At 40.3% G+C, this 21004-nt stretch overlaps 1 protein-coding gene and 1 non-coding gene across 4 annotated transcripts in view; both read left to right on the forward strand.

Annotated features, from left to right (window-relative positions):
• The first annotated feature begins 9475 nt into the window (after window positions 1-9475).
• On the forward strand, window positions 9476-9586 carry LOC113938784. Its single transcript, XR_003524990.1, has one exon. It is a non-coding gene; the product is annotated as a U6 spliceosomal RNA (small nuclear RNA).
• Window positions 9587-14355: 4769 nt separating this feature from the next.
• Window positions 14356-21004, forward strand: part of RANBP2 (RAN binding protein 2) — an 85612-nt gene continuing 78963 nt past the window's right edge. For 2 of the 3 annotated variants that reach the window (XM_027623709.2, XM_027623711.2), the window contains exon 1: window positions 14356-14542. In XM_027623709.2, the coding sequence (XP_027479510.2) occupies window positions 14471-14542 (72 nt within the window). In that variant the 5' untranslated portion in view covers window positions 14356-14470. The remainder of the gene's footprint in view (window positions 14543-21004) is intronic. The other variant, XM_027623710.2, reaches the window with a different exon arrangement.

Here is a 21004-nt window from a genome sequence, read left to right on the forward strand (position 1 = left end):
TGTTGAACTTGTATCCTGTGACATTGTTAAATGTACCTTTTAGGGGGCGATGGGCATTAAGGAGGGAGCCTGGGTGGCTCAGTCATTGGGCGTCTGCCTTCGGCTCAGGTCATGATCCTGGGGTCCTGGGATCGAGCCCTGCGTCGGGGTCCTGGGATCAAGCCCCACGTCGGGCTCCTTGCTCAGCGGGGAGCCTGCTTTTCCCTCTCCCGACTCCCCCTGCTTGTGTTCCCTCTCTAGCTGTCTCTCTCTCTCTGTCAAATAAATAAAATCTTTAAAAAAAAATGTACCTTTTAGTTGTAGGAAGTATTTTGTAGGTTACTTGAGGTTCTACACACTGACAATCATGTTATTCAATCTGTATGCCTTTTATTTCTTTATCTTGCCTTATTTCATGGTCTAGGACTATTAGTACAATATTGAATAAGACCTGTGAGAGAGAACATTCTTTCCTTGTTTTCGATCTTAAGGGGAAAGACTTTCACCATTAAGTGTCATGTTATCTACAGGTTTAGCTAGATGCCCTTATCAGGTTAAGGAAATTTCTTTCTATTCCTAATTTGCTAACAGTTTTTATCATGAATGGACATTCTTTAAGCTGCTAATATGATTACATTGATTAATTTCTTTAAATTTTTTATTGTTATGTTAATCACCATACATTACGTCATTAGTTTTTGATATAGTGTTCCATGATTCATTGTTTGTGCATAACACCCAGTGCTCCACGAAGAATGTGCCCTCTTTAATACCCATCACCAGGCTAACCCCTCCCCCCACACCCCTCCCCTCTAAACCCTCAGTTTGTTTTTCAGAGTCCATCGTCTCTCATGGTTCGTCTCCACCTCCGACTTACTCACCTTCATTCTTCCCCTCCTGCTACCTTCTTCTTTTTTTTTCGTTTTTTTCTTAAAGATTTTATTTTTATTATTTATTTGAGAGAGAGAGAATGAGAGAGAGAGAGCACGAGAGGGAAGAGGGTCAGAGGGAGAAGCAGACTCCCTGCTGAGCAGGGAGCCCGATGTGGGACTCGATCCTGGGACTCCAGGATCATGACCTGAGCCGAAGGCAGTTGCCTAACCAACTGAGCCACCCAGGCGCCCTTTTTTTTTTTTCTTTCTTAACATATATTGCATTATTTGTTTCAGAAGTACAGATCTGTGATTCATCAGTCTTGTACAATTCACAGCTATCACCATAGCACATACCTTTCCCAATGTCTATCAACCAGCCACCCCATCCATCCCACCCCCACCACTCCAGCAACCCTCAGTTTGTTTCCTGAGATTAAGAATTCCTCATATCAGTGAGGTCATATGATACACGTCTTTCTCTGATTCACTTATTTCACTCAGCATAACACCCTCCAGTTCCATCCACGTCGTTGCAAATGGCAAGATCTCATTCCTTTTGATGGCTGCATAATATTCCATCGGGTATATATACTACTTCTTCTTATTCCATTCATCTGTCGATGGACATCTTGGCTCTTTCCACAGTTTGGCTATGGTGGACATTGCTGCTATAAACATTGGGGTGCACGTACCCCTTCGGATCCCTACATTTGTATCTTTGGGGTAAATACCCAGTAGTGCAATTGCTGGATCGTATGGTAGCTCTATTTTCAACTGTTTGAGGAACCTCCATACTGTTTTCCAGAGTGGTTGCACCAGCTTGCATTTCCACCCAGAGTGTAGGAGGGTTCCCCTTTCTCCACATCCCCGCCAACATCTGTCGTTTCCTGACTTGTTAATTTTAGCCATTCTGACTGGTGTGAGGTGGTATCTCATTGAGGTTTTGATTTGGATTTCCCTGATGCCGAGCGATGTTGAGCACTTTTTCATGTGTCTGTTGGCCATTTGCATGTCTTCTTTGGAAAAACGTCTGTTCATGTTTTCTGCCCATTTCTTGATTGGATTATTTGTTCTTTGGGGGTTGAGTTTGAGAAGTTCTTTACAGATTTTGGATACTAGCCCTTTATCTGATATGTCATTTGCAAATATTTTCTCCCATTCTCTCGGTTGTCTTTTGGTTTTGTGGACTGTTTCTTTTGCTGTGCAAAAACTTTTTATCTTGATGAAATCCCAGTGGTTCATTTTTGCCCTGGCTTCCCTTGCCTTTGGCGATGTTTCTAGGAAGAAGTTGCTGCGGCTGAGGTCGAAGAGGTTGCTGCCTGTGTTCTCCTTTAGGATTTTGATGGACTCCTGTCTCACGTTTAGGTCTTTCAACCATTTGGAGTCTATTTTTGTGTGTGGCGTAAGGAAATGGTCCAGTTTCATTCTTCTGCATGTGGCTGTCCAGTTTTCCCAACACCATTTGTTGAAGAGACTGTCTTTTTTCCATTGGACATTCTTTCCTGCTTTGTCAAAGATGAGTTGACCATAGAGTTGAGGGTCCATTTCTGGGCTCTCTATTCTGTTCCATTAATCTATGTGTCTGTTTTTGTGCCAGTACCGTACTGTCTTGATGGTGACAGCTTTGTAATAGAGCTGGAAGTCCGGAATTGTGAAGCCGCCAGCTTTGCTTTTCTTTTTCGATATTCCTCTGGCTATTCGGGGTCTCTTCTGGTTCCATACAAATTTTAGGATTATTTGTTCCATTTCTTTGAAAAAGGTGGATGGTATTTTGATGGGGATTGCACTGAATGTGTAGATTGCTCTAGGTAGCACTGACATCTTCACAATGTTTGCTCTTCCAATCCATGAGCATGGAACGTTTTTCCATTTCTTTGTGTCTTCTTCAATTTCTTTCATGAGTATTTTATAGTTTTCTGAGTACAGATCCTTTGCCTCTTTGGTTAAATTTATTCCTAGGTATCTTATGGTTTTGGGTGCAATTGTAAATGGGATCGACTCCTTGATTTGTCTCTCTTCTGTCTTGTTGTTGGTATATAGGAATGCCACTGATTTCTGTGCATTGATTTTATATCCTGCTACTTGACTGAATTCCTGTATGAGTTCTAGCAGTTTTGGGGTGGAGTCTTTTGGGTTTTCCACATACAGTATCCTATCATCTGCAAAGAGTGAGAGTTTGACTTCCTCTTTGCCGATTTCGATGCCCTTGATTTTTTTTGCTGTCTGATTGCTGTGGCTAGGACTTCTAATACTATGTTGAATAGCAGTGGTGAGAGTGGACATCCCTGCCGTGTTCCTGACCTTAGGGGAAAAGCTCTCAGCTTTTCCCCATTGAGAATGATATTCGCTGTAGGTATTTCGTAGATGGCTTTTATGATATTGAGGTATGTACCCTCTATCCCTATACTCTGAAGAGTTTTGATCAAGAAAGCATGCTGTACTTTATCAAATGCTTTTTCTGCATCTCTTGAGAGGATCATATGATTCTTGTTCTTTCTTTTGTTAATGTATTGTATCACATTGATTGATTTGTGGATGTTGAATGAGCCTTGCAGCCCAGGGATAAATCCCACTTGGTCATGGTGAATAATCCTTTTAATGTACTGTTGGATCCTATTGGCTAGTACTTTGGTGAGAATTTTTGCATCCATGTTCATCAAGGCTATTGGTCTGTAATTCTCCTTTTTGATGGGGTCTTTGTCTGGTTTGGGGATCAAGGTAATGGTGGCCTCATAAAATGAGTTTGGAAGTTTTCCTTCCATTTCTATTTTTTGGAAGAGTTTCAGGAGAATAGGTATTAATTCTTCTTTAAATGTCTGATAGAATTCCCCTGGGAAGCCGTCTGGCCCTGGGCTTTTGTTTGTTGGGAGATTTTTGATGACTGTTTCAATTTCCTTTGTGGTTATAGTTCTGTTCAGATTTTCTATTTCTTCCTGGTTCAATTTTGGTAGTTGATACATCTCTAGGAATGCACCCATTTCTTCCAGGTTATCTAATTTGCTGGCATAGAGTTGCTCATAATATGTTCCTATAATTGTTTTTATTTCTTTGGTGTTGGTTGTGATCTCTCCTCTTTCATTCATGATTTTTTTGATTTGGGTCATTTCTCTTTTCTTTTTGATAAGTCTGGCCAGGGGTTTATCAATCTTGTGAATTCTTTCAAAGAACCAGCTCCTAGTTTCGTTGATCTGTTCTACTGTTCTTTTGGTTTCTATTTCATTGATTTCTGCTCTGATCTTTATTATTTCTCTTCTCCTCCTCGGTTTAGGCTTTATTTGCTGTTTTTTCTGCAGCTCCTTTAGGTGTAGGGTTAGGTTGTGTATTTGAGACCTTTCTTGTTTCTTGAGAAAAGCTTGTATTGCTATATACTTTCCTCTCAGGACTGCCTTTGCTGTATCCCAAAGATTTTTAACGGTTGTGTTTTCATTTTCATTGGTTTCCATGAATTTTTTTAATTCTTCCTTAATTTCCTGTTTGACCCATTCATTCTTTAGTAGGATGCTCTCTAGCCTCCATATATTTCTGTTCTTTCCGACTTTCCTCTTGTGATTGAGTTCTAGTTTCAAAGCACTGTGGTCTGAAAATATGCAGGGAATAATCCCAATCTTTTGGTAGCCGTTGAGACCTGATTTGTGATCTAGGATGTGATCAATTCTGGAGAATGTTCCATGGGCACTAGAGAAGAATGTGTATTCCGTTGCTTTGGGATGGAATGTTCTGAATATGTCTGTGAAGTCCACTGGGTCCAGTGTTTCATTTAAAGTCTTTATTTCCTTGTTGATCTTTTGCTTAGATGATCTGTCCATTTCAGTGAGGGGGGTGTTACAGTCCCCCACTATTATTGTATTGTTGTCAATGTGTTTCTTTGCTTTTGTTATTAATTGCCTTATATAATTGGCTGCTCCCACGTTAGGGGCATAGATATTTACAATTGTTACATCTTCTTGTTGGATAGACCCTTTAAGTAGGATATAGTGTCCTTCTTCATCTCTTATTACAGTCTTTGTTTTAAAATCTATTTTGTCTGATATAAGGATTGCCACCCCAGCTTTCTTTTGGTGTCCATTAGCATGGTAAATGGTTTTCCACCCCCTCACTTTCCATATGGGGGTGTCTTTGGGTCTAAAATGGGTCTCTTGCAGACAGCATATCGATGGGTCTTGTTTTTTAATCCAATCTGATAGCCTGTGTCTTTTGATTGGGGCATTTAGCCCATTTACATTCAGGGTAACTATTGAAAGGTATGAATTTAGTGCCATTGTATGGCCTGTAAGGTGACTGTTACTGTATATTGTCTGTGTTCCTTTCTGATCTATGCTGCTTTTAGGCTCTCTTTTTGCTTAGAGGACCTCTTTCAATATTTCTTGTAGGGCTGGTTTTGTGTTTGCAAATTCCTTTAGTTTTTGTTTGTCCTGGAAGCTTTTTATCTCTCCTTCTATTTTCAATGATAGCCTAGCTGGATATAGTATTCTTGGCTGCATATTTTTCTCGTTTAGTGCTCTGAAGTTATCATGCCAGTACTTTCTGGCCTGCCAGGTCTCTGTGGATAGGTCTGTTGCCAATCTAATGTTTCTACCATTGTAGGTTACATATCTCTTCTCCCGAGCTGCTTTCAGGATTTTCTCTTTGTCTCTGAGACTCGTAAGTTTTAGTATTAGATGTCGGGGTGTTGACCTATTTTTATTGATTTTGAGAGGGGTTCTCTGATGCCTGTTTCCTTCCCCACATTAGGGAAGTTCTCTGCTATAATTTGCTCCAATATACCTTCTGCCCCTCTTTCTCTTTCTTCTTTTTCTGGGATCCCAATCATTCTAATATTGTTTCATCTTATCGTATCGCTTATCTCTCCAATGCTGTCCTCATGATCCTGTAGTTTATCTCTCTTTTTCTCAGCCTCTTTATTTTCCATCATTTGGTCTTCTATATCACTGATTCTCTCTTCTGCCTCATTTATCCTAGCAGTTAGTGCCCCCATTTTTGATTGCACCTCATTAATAGCCTTTTTGATTTCGACTTGGTTAGATTTTAGTTCTTTTATTTTTCCAGAAAGGGTTTCTCTAATAACTTCCACGCTTTTTTCAAGCCCAGCTAGTATCTTTAAAGTCATGTTTCTGAACTCTAGGTCCGACATCGTACTAATGTCAGTATTGAGTAGGTCCTTGGCTGACGGTACTACCTCTTGTTCTTTTTGCTGAGGTGATTTTTTTCGTCTTGTCATTTTGTCCTGAGGAGAATAGATGAATGAGAGAACAGAATGCTAACAGGTTAACATCGTCCCCAGCAAATGTACTCTATACAAATCAGAAAAGACCTCAAACCAGGGGACAAGACAGGGAAAGAAAGAAGAGAAAAAAAAAAGGAAAAAGAAAATATAAAAACAAACAAAAACAGAACAAAACAACAAAAAAAAAGAATATGATCAAATATGATCAGGTTAGTGCATAGATCCATGCCACACATTAGCTTTTGGGCATATTTTGGTCTGTTAGAAGAAAGTGCCTGCTAAAATTTTAAAGGAAGAAAGACTTATATATTTACAAAATAAGGGTTGATACAATGAAGGGATGGCAGATGACTGTAAAAATGAAAATTATCAAAGATTTTATAAAAGGACTTGATAAGATAAGAAGTTGTTTTTAAAAAGAAAGAAGATTTAAAAAGAAAAAAAAAGGGAGAGAATGTGATTAGGCAGGATACTGGAAGAAAGCCATACACTAGTGATTTAGGGTATATTTTGATCTGTTAGAAGAAATTGTATCTCAAAATTTTAAAGAGAGAACTTATATATATATGCCAAAAATAAGGGTAACTACGACGAAGGGATAAAAATATGACTCTAAAAATGAAAAATAAAAAATGTTTTTTAAAAAAGGGATTGATAAGATGTTGTTTGAAAACGGGAAAAAGAAAAATTAAAAAAAACAGTTAAAAAAATTAACTTTGAAAAACTAATGAATTATGGTAAAAAAAAAAGCCATGAATTCTATGTGCAGTATTCCCCTAGCGCTGGAGTTCTCCCGTTCTCCTTGATCGGTAAACTTGGTCTTGGCTTGCTGGCTGTTCGTGCTGATCTTCTGGGGGAGGGGCCTGTTGCAGTGGTTCCCCAATGTCTTTGCCGGAGGCGGAATTGCCCCGGCCTTGTGAGTTTGGGCTAAGCAAGCTGCTCTGGTTTGCTCTCGGGAGCTTTTATTCCCTGCAAGCTCTCGGTACAGCTTTGGAGGACCAGGGTGAAAATGGTGGCCTCCCAATCTCCGCCCGGAGGAGCTGAGAACTCGGGGCCCGGCTCCTCAGTGCGCCCCCAGAGAAAAGCAGTCACTCCCATCTCCCCGGTCTCCGGCTGCACTCCGTGCTCACCCGGCCTATGACCGAGCGTTGCTATCTCTGGCACCCGACCCCGTGTGGAATCTCCAAACCCAGCAGATCCCTGCGGTGCGCTTCCGCGCCGCTCCTCCAGGGGAGGAAGGGGAGTCTCCCCGGCTCTGCCACTTGTTGGGTCCCTGCTGGAGGAGCAGTAGCCCAACTGTACCCCGGATCACAGTTTATGGCAACCCCGAGCTGAGAGCCCGCGCCTCGGCTCGGTCTCTGCAGCCGGCTTCCCTGCTCCGATAACTGGGAGCTCTGCCGCACTCAGGCACCCCCAGTCTTTCTGTGACCCCGAGGGTCGTGAGACCACACTGTCCCGCGAGGGTTCCACCCCCCGCTTAGCCACTGGAGCAACGTCCCTCAGTGGAGGCGGCTTCTAAAAGTTCCGATTTTGTGCTCCGCGGCTCTATCACTTGCCAGAAGCGGCCGACGGAGGCCCCCTCCCCCGCCGTCTATCCTCCCGAATATCACCTCGGATTCACTTCTCCGCTCGTCCTACCTTCCAGAAAGTGGTCGCTTTTCTGTTCAGAGTGTTGTTACTATTCTTATCTTCGATCTCCTGTTGAGTTCGTAGGTGTTCAGAATGGTTTGATCCCTATTCAGCTGAATTCCTGAGACCAGATGAAATCCAGGTCTCCTACTTCTCTGCCATCTCGCTCTACTCCGGCAGTTTTTTATAACGTTAAACCTAACACCCACCATCAGACCCACCAATCCCACTCCTGAGTCTTTATAGTAGGTGTAAGTGAAGTTTTCCTTAAAGGGTCAGAAAAGTAAATAGGCTTAAGGACATAGGTCTCTGTCACAACAACTCAACAGTGTCACAGTAGTGCAAAAGGAGCTAGAAGACAGTATGTAAATGAATGCGTGAAGCTGCGTTACAGTAATATTTTATTTGCAGAAATAGGCAGCCAGTCCACAGGCCATAGTTTGTCACCTGTTGGCCTAGAGAAATGAAAACTGTGTTCATTGAAAAACATGTATACAAATGTTTATAGCAGCTCTATTCATAATTAGCAGAAATTGGTAACAACCCGAATGCCCTACATATGGTAAATGGATAAACCTCTGGTACATTCATACACGGACTACTACTCAGCAATGAGGGAGAATAACCTATTGATACATGCAAGGACTTGGATTAATTTCAAAGGCATTATCTGAGTGACATAAACTAGCATCAAAAGGTTACATACTGTATGATTCCATTCATATGATATTCTTGAAGAGACAAAACTAGAGTATAAAGAAATGATCAAGGTAAGGGTTGAATGTGGGGTGTGACTTGACAGTAATAATGGAAATGAATCTTGGCGGATGATGGAATTGTTTTGTATCCTGATTGTGGAAGTGATTACATCCATCTATACATCTCAAAAGTTATAAACCTATACACCCCCCAAAAGGGCAGTTTTTTGAGATTATTATTTACCATTAATACCAACATCAATTCTCCTTATTAAAAAGAGAGTAATCATCATTTTGTGCCTTCATTTCCTTACCACCTAATTCCTTCTTAGCCATTTGCATGCTCTTTCTTGTCTGCACCATTTCTTTCAAAAATCAACTTTTAGGAATTAAGTCTAAAGAGTTTTTGTCAGTCATCATTCCTGGATTTTTTTTTAAAGATTTATTTATTTTAGAGAGAGAGAGAGTGTGTGTGTGTGAAAGCAGGAGCAGGAGGGGCAGAGGGAGAGGCAGAGAGAATCTCAAACACATTCTGCACTGAGCACAGAGCCCGACATGGGGCTCGATCTCATGATCCCGAGATCATGACCTGAGCCGAAACCAAGAGTTGGACACCTGACTGTGCCACACAGGAGCCCCGAGCTCTGTATTTTTAATAAGGTCCTCAGCCTGACATGGGGCTCAACCTCACCACCTTGAGATCAGGACCTGAGCCAAAACCAAGAATCTGATGCTTAACCCACTGTGCCACCCTGGCTCCCCTGTTCCTATCTTTTTGTAGCATTTTATGCTGTTGATTATTCTCTCCTTAAAGCTCTGCTTTTTGGCTTCTGGGATGCTGTACTTTTTGGATTTTCCTTCAGCCACATTGAGTGCTACAGTTACATAACCTCTTCCTTTTTATGTTTAATGTCTGAACAACAAGTGACAGAATTATATAGAACTGTGCTGTCCAACACACTAGACACATATGGCACTTGAGCACTTGAAATATAACTACTGCTACTGAGAAATGAAGTTTTAAATTTGATTTAATTTTAATTAATTTAAATTTAAAAACTTGATATCCGGTGCTCACTTCTGCAGCACATATGCTAAAATTGGAATGATACACAGAAGATTAATTAGCATGGCTCCCAGGCATGGATGACATGCAAATTTGTGAAGCATTCCATATTTAAAAATAAACAAATATATAAACAAACAAACTCGATATTCAATTCAATTCCTGAAAACTTCTAAGTATGTCTGGAACAACTTGGGTATATTAACCTATTTTTTTCAACCCTAAATCTAATCTAAATCTAAATACAGATCGAGTATTTTTGATGAAACCTTGGCATCTGAATTAAGATGTAAATGTAAAATATACACCAATTTTTAAATGCTTATTACAAAAAAGAATGTAAGATAGCTTATTAACAATTCGTTTATATTAATTGCATGTTGAAATTATAATATTTTAAGTATATTGGATTGAATAAAAGATTATTAAAATTGATTTCTCCTGTTCCTTTTTACTTTTTAAAGTGTGACTTCTAGATTATTTTAAGTTACATGTTGGGTCACATTATATTAGACAGCAGTGACTTAGGGGATTCAGTTCCCATAGATACATACATACACACATATGTATGTGTCTATATATACACACATATACACATACATATAGATATATACATGCAAATGCATATACATACGTGTGTGCGTGTATTCCTTAATTTATTATTTGTACAAGCTCTGCCTCACATAATTCCAGGCAGGGTTGTGCTGTCATGTGATAGCTCCAAATCCTTTCTCAGTTGATGGGTGGAAGATCCATTCCTGCATATGAAAGACAGTTTAGGTTGTATGGATGTCGAGAGCAGCATGTGCAAAAGCCTCTATTTTCAGAGATGAAATCAAAGCAAAAGTTTTAAAATGAAAATAACTTATGTCCAAGAACTAAAAAATGGCAGTGCGTAGTCATGTTGGTTCCTTTTGTTTCTGAGGTTCTTTATGAACATTTTAAATCTCATCATGTCTATTAAGTTCAAGAGCCATGAGAATATTCAAAATGCTGTCTACAAAACAGTTTAGGATTACTGTAGAATCATACAAATTGGGAAAACTGAGAAAATGATGGGATGAACTGGCAGTATGAATGGTTCTGAAGAAAAAAGGAATCAAGTGATATATGAAAGCTGTGTCTGCAGTTGATGGTAATTAGCAATAGAGGCTACAGGTGTTTGAGATGAGAGAAACTTGTTTGATCAGCATCAACGTTAAATGCCTGCTAGTTCAGTTAGTTCAGAAGTTGAGGACTCCGATTAATCAGGTAAAACTGCTGCTAATGAAAAATGTCATAAGCCAAATATTTCTATGGATTCAACCCTCATTTGAATTGAATTTGCAATGCATCAACATGAGTAATGGAGCCATTAGAGAGGAATTCATCCCTCTGCTAAGGAGTTCCTTGTAGAGAACATTATAGTTAGATGTGTGATTTGGGGGGTGGGTAATTACTTGTGAGAAATTCGGATGTAACTGGTTTATGCTGGGAAAAGATGCAGGCTAGAATGGACATCATCATGGAGAATGTCTATTTTGAAAGCCCAGAAGGTCAGACTCATCTTCCCATTTGGTGAAAACTGAGGTTTTTTGTTTTTTTTTTTAGATTTAATTAATATTAGCGAGGCGGTGAAGGGGAAGAGGGAGAGAAAATCTCTAGCAGACTTCCTGTTGAGCCCAAAGTGAGGGCTCAATCCCAAAACCCCCAAGATCATGGCCTGAGCCGAAATCAAGAGTTGGACGCTTAACATACTGAGCCACCCAGGTGCCCCCAAAATTTATGTTTTGAGGCGTAATAAATGTACTTAAGTCATCTGAGTTCCTCAAGAAGATTCTCCTTTTGGCCCACTCCTTTTCAGTTTATTTGACTTAAACAGATTAATGGTAGTGATTTTACTAGCTAAGTGTGCTTGGGAAAGTTCTTTACTGTTCCCTCCCTTGGTTTCCTATCTATAAAAGGATAACAAAAATAATAGTACCCTGCTGAAGCTGTTGAGAATTAAATGAGCTAATACATGAAATGTTAAGAAAAGGACATGGAACAGAACAAGTGCTTACTTGTTAGCTATGGCTGTTATTACTAACATTCTTTCCAAGGCAAACTCATGGCTTCAACTGTCACCTAAGGTTTATGACTTCCAATCCATCACAGATCTTCATCCTACTATTCCATCTATATACTAGGCATCTCCACTTGGATATATATAAATGGCACCTAAAGCAAAATAAATCAGCTATCTAAAATAGGATCTTCTATCCCAAACCACATTCTCTTTAAGTTTTATTTCTAATATATGTCACACTACTAATCTCAGAATCATTTCCTTTTATTCACATCCAGCATGATTGAGATAAAGGAAAATGCTCTGTCCTTTTATAAATACTTGCTGATTGTAAAAAATTTGGAAAATATGGAAAAATCAGAAAGGAGAGACTGGGGAGATGGCCTGTAAGAGGCCAGGTTAATTCTAAGTGATTGGATTAAATTATATTTTGTCTATATTAAAAAATGATAAAAATAAGGGTGGTTAAGTCAGTTAAACGCCAGATTCTTGGTTTTGGCTGAGGTCATGATCTCTGGGTCTTGGGATTGGGCCCCAGGTAGGGCTCCACACTGGGCTTGGAGTCTGCTTAAGATTCTCTCTTTCTCTCCCCCTCTGCACACCACCCACCCCACCCCCCATTCCCACTTGTGCACATGGACGCTCTCTAGAATAGATAGAATCTTTAAAAAAAGACAAAAACTTTCCATAACATTTTAAACTTCCAGTTAAAAATTTCAACATATTTCATTTGTTTGATATTTTCTCAGATAATTAAGACCTTACTGTATGTACACAGGGATACGATCTTTTTATACCTAATGTCTTCACCACTGAAATTTTCTAAAACATTTTAAACTAAGATTTTAAAATTCAAATTTCCAAAGTAAACTTTAATGACTTGTTTTTGTTTTAGGGCTGCAGTGTATACTCAGATATTCCTGAGGATAATAATTCAATTCTTACAAGTTTTCTTCTGCTCTTTGTTTTGCTTCCTCCGGTACCTGTTCTAAGCTGGTTATTACACTGGATATTCTAAAAAGCCTGCCGGTACCTTGTTTCCTGCAATGAAAAGATGAATGAAGGGGCTGTGTAGGTGAGTATAGAGTTCTCTGCCTTCATCCATGGTAGAACAATTGAGGAAGGCCCACTTATGTGAACATAAATTGTTAGTAGGTGTTATGGCTCACTTCATTTGTACTGCTTCTGGGGTCCTAGCCCAAAATGATTTTGTAGGAAAGAAAATTATTCTGTTGTACATTAATAGAATTTTGCTCGTTTTAAATTGCTCTCAAGAACAAAATGATTATAAAACAGAAGTGTTTTTTTCTTTTTAAAAAGATTTTATTTATTTGACAGAGAGAGACACAGTGAGAGAGGGAACACAGCAGGGGGAGTGGGAAAGGGAGAGGGAGAAGCAGGCGCCCCAGAAGTGTTTTTCTTACAAAAAAGAACAGGTGTGGAAGATATGTCTGACCGCAAACATACAAAGAACTCTAAACCTCCTTTTCAAATTAAACTGTGTAATTTCATAAATCAGATTATTTTTAAATTTTTTATTATGTTAATCACCATACATCATTCGTTTTTGATGTAGTGTTCCATGATTCATTGTTTGTGCATAACACCCAGTGCTCCACGCAGAATGTGCCCTCTTTAATACCCATCACCAGGCTAACCCATCCCCCCACCCCCCCTCCCCTCTAGAACCCTGTTTGTTGTTGAGTCCATCATCTCTCATGGTTCGTCTCCCCCTCCGACTACTCCCCTTCATTCTTCCCCTCCTGCTATCTTTTTTTTTTTTAACATATATTGCATTAAATCGGATAATTTAATCAAAACAGTTTTTAAAAATGGTAAATTGTATTTTTTGTTGAAATATAATTTGAATTCAAAGAAGTATTTTCCAGACCTGATGTAAGTTCAGACGTATCGCCAATTTGACTTTGTTTTTATTTTTTAAAAGATTTTATTTATTTGACAGAGAGAGAGAGATCACAAGTAGGCAAGCAGGCTCCCTGCTGAGCACAGAGCCCAATGCCTGGGCTGGATCCCAAAAGACTGGGATCATGACCTGAGCCGAAGGCAGATGCTTAACCGACTGAGCCACCCAGGCTTTGTTTTTAAATTATCAGAATATTTGACTTCTTTAATGTTGATTTATTTCTGTTCTGTGAAAGCCATTCAATAAACGTAGTATCGGGGTGCGGGTTGGGAGGAAGTAAATAATTTTGAAGATTTGGAAAATGCAGATGACTCATGCTGACACGATTACTATATTTTGGTATATACTGTTCTGCTATTGAAATATATATATTTATATATAAAAATCTGGGGGGCTCTTCAAATTATACAATTATAATCGTCCAAAAACAGTATCTGTGGCCTACCTTTTAATTATGCACTTTTAATTTTCTCACATAATATTCTTTTAATATACATGAATTTTAACATGTATGCTTCTGTATTCACATGTGTCCGACATATATTTAACCAACAGCCTCCAGAAAGGTGTTTCCAATTTACACGCTCACCAAAATGGCCTGAGTGCTTTTCCCTTCCACAGCATCACGTAATTAAAATTAAGAAGAAACGGCCCTAAGTTTTGGGAATCCATCCGGTAAAACATCGTCCCGCTGATCTAGTTACTAGCCCTTGGTCCGAGCGCGGTCTTGAACTTTCCCTTCCCGCCTCTCACAGTTGACGCTCTCACAGAGCACATCCGACCTGGCCGCTGCAGGATGACGCAGAGCCTGGGGCGGGGTCGGCTAGAGGGCTACGCGCGGCGGGAGAGACGCCGACGTCGGCGTGGCGCACAGTGCTGATGCAACACGCACGCGGGGCGGGGCGGGCCGCTTGTCGGCCGGCGACGGCGCTGCGTCACGGGCTTTCCGGCGCTTTGCTCCTGGAGACGGCGACCGGTGTGGGCCTCGGCTCTGGCCTCCCGCGCCCTGGGAGTGAGGTCTCGGCGCGATGAGGCGCAGCAAGGCCGACGTGGAGCGGTACATCGCCTCGGTGCAGGGTTCCGTCCCGTCGCCCCGAGAGGTGAGCGGGTCTTGGAGAGCCGAGCGGCCTCCGCCCTGGCCTTGCCGCGGCCCCGCGCAGCGCCGGCGTCATGGCTCCCGGCGGCCGCCGCTCCCTGGCGCCTTTAGGCGCCGGCTGGCGGTCCGGTGGGCGGCGTGGCGCTCGCGAGCTCGGGGGCAGGGGGGGGGAGCCTGAGGGGGAGGCCGCGGCGGGCTGCCGTTGGCGCCAGCTCTTCCTCTTCCTCCTGGCCTGCTCCTGACTGTCCTTACTTGCGGGCCCATCCCGTCCGGGGGTTTCTCGGCTGCGTCCGCGCGGCCTCGTCACCCAGACTCCGGAGCCTGCCATTTGCGGCGGGGTTTCTTCTCGTCTCTCGGACAGTTTCCCGCTGCGGCGGAGCGGCACCTTCCAGGCTTTGGAGGTCGATGGAACCCAGCGGGGGACTGACGCAGCTCCGGGGTGGGCTTTTACTGCGGTGGCGGTGACGGGCAACCATCGTAGGCATCCAGCGGACTCGTGCAGGGGTAGCTACACTTAAAACTCCCTGAAAGACCGCGCAAATGACACTGGTAGACCCTCCCCCCCTATTTTGAGGCATCTGTCCTGCATTTATAAGGATTCTGTTCCTCCTCTTCACACTCCACTCTCCCGTTCCCAGCACTCTGGGATCTTAAGAGGCTTAGTTTATTTGCCTTTATTTTTTTAAAACGCAATCTTGGGTATTCTGAATTTCTTACAGGCCTTCTTACTATGGCTTAAAATTTTTAACCTTTTTGACAACATGCTCAGCGTATTTTTTCTCTTTTAAGATAATATGGTAGATATATTTTGGGTTCATCAGAATTTTAGTGATTGGATATGGAGGGTGAGGAAAAAGGCTAAGGGTGGGTGGTGTGCACAGGATCTTGAATCAGTTTGCTTGGGAGTTGAATCACAGCACTGCCACTTACTTATAAGCTGTGTGATTTGAGGCAAGTTAAACTTAGTATGTTGGAGTAATGGTATTGGTAGGAGTATATAGGATGATCATGGTAAACATTTAGGGCAATGCCTGGCACATAGTAAGCACTAAACGTTGATGTTAAAAGGACAGTCATTCAAGGTCTCTTCTGGGTAAGGGCCTATGAGAATAAAGTGTGAGGAAATGAAAAGAAACCCAGGGATGAACATGATTATAATAGCTGCATAATTGTATCTTTAATCACATAGTAGGCATATGTCTTTGTAGGATTTTGGTAATGGGTCGGATTTGGTTTCTTTTAGGAATAACGGAGTAGGTTACAGCCGGTTCCATCAGAGGAGAGGAATAGGTACCTACATACAGATTGTAATTTTAAACTGCTGGCATAGTCATAAACAACACATGCGGTGCCAGAGTCTAAAACAGAACTTCATTAAGGGTTTCTGTACGCTGACATTGACATACTTTTTAAAAAGCCAAGTTTAGAGATTTCATGAGATTTTTAGTGGGGACCCTGGCTCCCAAAAGATTAAGATCTTAATTCTGTAGACAGAATTTAGAATGTTCTTCGAACTACCTAACTTTTCCATCAAATAAAGGGGACGGGTGGAGTCAGAATTTTAAGGACTGGTTATTATGGCTACCTCTGTTTTACATTTAAAGAGTATTATTTTAATCAGATGTTTTTCTTCAAACAGGAGAAATCATTTACTTTAGAACTTGGGGATTTCAATTAGCAAGTGAGTAACTTTGTAACAGGTGATGGTATTCTATAAATTAGGTCTAAGTGAAAGGACAAAACAGGGTGCTTTGGATAGCATCGAAGGGGGAGGGTGGTGGAGGCAGAGACAGTGGCTTTTTAAGAGTAGAAGGGTTAGTATTTACTTGGCTCTCAGTTTGGTAAAGATCGGCCATGTGTGAACTGGCGATGCTTTCTGGGATGTCCCAGGTTCTGGAATGCAATGATGGGTCCATAGTCTTACCTTCCCAGGCTTCCATTATGCTTTCATTTGTTTGTCTCTTTTGTTTTGTCATTCCTTCAGGCCTGCTTTTGTCCTTTTTGAAAATATCACTTGTGTTTCTTTAATTTTTCTTTCTCTAGTTGGCTTCTATTTAGTTTTCCTAGATTTCTGTTGAGTTGGTCTCCCAATTATGGGTCTCACACCCCTAATTCCTACTGCTCAGACACAACCAGACAGCTCTTAGTTGTTTGTTTACCATATACTTTAGACTTGTGAATAACAATACACACTTTTATTTCTCTGTCTCCTTTTCCACATTATAGATACTTTATGATCTGTCCTTCAGATCTCTGTCCACAGATCTTTCTCCCCCTCATTCTTCCAGTTTCGTTGTTGTAATTTTTGGTTAAATGAATAGTTTGTGTTTATGTAATTATGTTAAGGTACATATTTTTGCATTTGAGCCACCTTTATTGCGTAGTTTTATTTTTCCTGAAGTTAATAGTTTATTTTTTTGGTTTGTTGAGTTATCTAGGATGTATTACTAATTCTTTACCCAAACTCAGTTTAACTCTCAAGTGTGATCAAAGAGGTCACATCCATTGATTTCAGCTTAAAATTTTTTTTAAGGGTCTTTCTTGTGGAGCACTCTTGTCTTACTGCTGCAGTCTGGATTGGCTCCTCTTTGCTACACAGTTCTAGCTCTGGGATTTGGCTTATCATCTTGAGAATTACCTTCACTTTTTTAGACTCTTGATTTCTTGCAGTTCATGTCCTCTTGACTTTCTCTGTTTTGGTGTAGCACAGTCTCCAGTTTGCTTTGAGAAGGAATGGATGGGATTTTTTTTTTTTTTTTTTAACATGGTATGCCTGAAAAAGTTTCACCTGATTTATAGTTTGATTATCAGAGTCTAGGTTTGAAATATTTTTTTCCTTCAATTTTGAAAGTATTGCTTCATTTTCTCATCATTTGTATTGTTAGAAATCTGATGTGATTCTTGTTATTGATAGCTTGTAGGTTTTCTGGAAGTTTCCTTTCAGTTGGAAAACTCATTTCTTTCAGTTCTGGGACATGGTGTTATTTCTTTGAGCATTTCTTGCCCCATCCCAAGCTCCCCTTTCCCCTTGCCCCAATGTTATGTTTTTGTGAACTGAAAGTTGGTTCTGATTTGATCCTCCATATCTTTCTTACTTGTGTCTTTTTGTTCTATTTTTAACCTTCTCTTCCAGGGGAAGGAGATTGGGGAACTCACCATTCAGTATCTAGACTTTGCTTATCTGCTTCTATAACCCCTGCCCTCACCCTTGTCAGGACTCCTTAAGTTTGGAGCCCCTTGGTTTATACTGAGAAAAAATCCATTTGCGTAAGCTTTTTGCAGGGGTGTTGAAGACCTGGGGTGATGGAGAGTCATTTGGCTGTGCAAGAGGAGGGTTAATGTGACAACTCTCCAGGTCTGAATGTTCCTGTTTTCAGCCCCATATCAGTTTTGATAGTGTAAATGAATTTAAGTTTTTGCTTACAGTGGCATAAAGTGTCATGGAAAGAAGCAGTGACCGAATCATGGATGTCCTGAATCATGGACTGACTGAATTATGGATAACATTGGCTCTTTTCCTTCCTACCTATGTATCCTTAAATAAGGCACTTTACCCCCTTAGGATTCAGTTCCTTTATAAAATGAGCAGAATGAAGACAGAAGACTATCAAATTTCCCCCAATTTTATGGTTCTATATATTATTCTTTAATAATTGCTGTTCAGTTATCCTGAGATAGTTTTTTGTTTTTTTTTTTAAGATTATTTATTTATTTGACAGAGACACAGTGAGAGGGGGGATACAAACAGGGGGGGTGGGAGAGGGAGAAGCAGGCTTCCCACTGATCAGGGAGCCCAATGTGGGGCTCGATCCCAGGACCCTGAGATAATGACCTGAGCCGAAGGCAGATGCTTAACGACTGAGCCACCCAGGCACCCCAATCCTGAGATAGACTTTAATGAGATATTTCAAGGCAAAATAGACAGTGGAGTTGATTTTTCTATTGTGTTGACATGGTAACTTGTGGGAATCTATTCATTTTCTGTTCATTTTAATGCCCATCTTGACTGTTGTGTATTATAATAAACTTCAAAGCTCTTAAATTTATGGATTTGGGGAGAGAAAGGGAGGCTCTGTTACGATTCTAGTTCTAGCCTCCTTGTTTTTTGCAGGTGTTTTATTAATAATGAAGTTTAAGATTGCTTATAGTTTTTTACTTTTATATTTATTTTTAAAAATATTTATTTGAGAGAGAGAGAGAATCTGAAGCAGACTCCACACTGAGTGCAGAGCCCGGCGTGGGGTTCGATCCCATGACCACAAGATCATGACCTGAGCTGAAATCAAGAGTCAGACGCTTAACCAACTGAGCCACCCAGGCACTCCTATCATTCTTTACTTTTAAAATATATCCTGTTAAGGATGTATACTCAATACTGTCATACTGAGGTCACTTGGAATAATTTTCTGAGAATATGTCACTATTTTGACATAAAATGAGTGTATTTTATACAGCTTTATTGAGATACAGTTCACATGCCATACAGTTCACCATTTAAAGTGTACAGTGTAATGAGTTTTGGTATGTTACATTATTGATGTTTTAAGTTGTAAAATATATGTAATCTGCCATTTTAATGCCTTTTTTAAAGTTAATTTTAATTCCATTATTGTTAACACTGTTCTATTAGTTGCAGGTGTACAATATAGTGATTATATTATAGTGATTATACAGTGCTCATCCTGATAAGTGTATGTCTTTAATCCCCATCACCTATTTCACCCATCCCCGCTTCCACTTCACCTCTGGTAACCATCAGTTTGTTCTCTGTAAGAGTCTGTTTCTTGGTTTGTCTCTTTTTTTTTTTCCTTTGCTCATTTGTTTTGTTACTTAAATTCCATATGAGTGAAATCAGATGGTATGTCTTTCTTTGACTTATTTCATTTCGAATTATACTCTAGCTCCATCCATGTTGTTGCAAATGGCAAGATTTCATTTTTTTTATGGCTAAGTAATATTCCGTTGTGTATATATGTACCACATGTTTATCCATTTAACTCTTGATAGACAACTTGGGCTGCTTCCATAATTTACCTTTTGTAAATAATGCAGCAATAAATAAAGGGATGTGTGTATCCCCTTGAATTAGTGTTTTTGTTTTTAACTTTCTTTTTTTTTAAAGATTTTATTCATTTGAGGGAGAGAGAGCTTGTGTGCACAAATAAGGGGGAGGGGCAGAGGAAAACGGAGAGGGAGAAGCAGAGGGAGCCCGACAGTCCCAAGTGGGGCTTGATCCCAGGACCCCAAGATCACAGCCTGAGCTGAAGGCAGACACTCAGCTGACTGAGCCACCCAGGTGCCCTTGAATTAGTGTTTTTCATTTTTTGAGTAAAAAACCAGTAGTTATGATTATATCATAGCTCTATTTTAACTTTTTGAGGAACCTCCGTGCTGTTTACCATAGTGGGTTCATCAGTTTGCATTCCCCCCAATAGTGCAAGAGGGTTTCTTTTTCTCCAAATCCTTGCCAACAAGGATGGAAATTTTAGCCATTCTGATAGGTATGAGGTGATCTGTCATTGTAGTTTTGAGTTGCATTTCCCTGATAATGAGTGATAGTGAACATCTTTTTATGTGTCTTTGGCCATCTCTGTGTCTTCTTTGGAGAAATGTCTGTACATGTCTTCTGTCCTTTTTTAAATTGTATTTTTTGGGTGTTGTATAAAGTCTTCATGTCATTTGGATATGTCACCTTCTATTCAGTAGGTTGCCTTTTAGTTTTTTGTTTCCTTCATTGCAGAAGCTTTTTAGTTTGATGCAGTCCCAATAGTTTATTTTTGCTTTTATTTCCCTTGTTTCAGGAGACCTGTCTAGAAAAAGGCTGCTATGGCCAATGTCAGAGAAATTACTTCGTGAGTTCTCTTCTAGGATTTTTATGTTTTCAGGTTTCACGTTTAGATCCTTAATCCATTTTTTTTTTAAAGATTTTATTTATTTATTTGACAGAGAGACAGTGAGAGGGAACACAAGCAGGGGGAGTGGGAGAAGGAGAAGCAGGCCTCCCGCTGAGCAGGGAGCCTGATGCAGGGCTCGATCCCAGGACCCTGGGATCATGACCTGAGCTGAAGGCAGACGCTTAACGACTGAGCCACCCAGGCGCCCCCCTTAATCCATTTTGAATTTATTTTTATGTATGGTGTAAGAAAGTGGTCCAATTTCCTCCTTTTGCATGTAGCCGTTCAGTTTTCCCAGCACCATTTGTTGAAGAGACCGTCTTTCCCATTGCATATTCTTTCCTCCTTCATTGGAGATTAACCATGTAATTGTGTGTTTATTTTTGCGCTTTCTGTTCTGTTCTATTGATCTATGTGTCTTTGTGCCAGTACTAAACTGTTTTTGATTACTACAGCTTTGTAATATAACTTGAAGTCCAGAATTGTGATACCTACAGTTTTTTTTTTTTTTCTTTTCCAAGATTGTTTTGGCTATTCAGGATCTTCCTTATATAAATTTTAGGATTGTTTGT

This window comes from Zalophus californianus, chromosome 8 (genome assembly GCF_009762305.2).
Source record: "Zalophus californianus isolate mZalCal1 chromosome 8, mZalCal1.pri.v2, whole genome shotgun sequence".
NCBI classification, from domain to species: Eukaryota; Metazoa; Chordata; class Mammalia; order Carnivora; family Otariidae; genus Zalophus; species Zalophus californianus.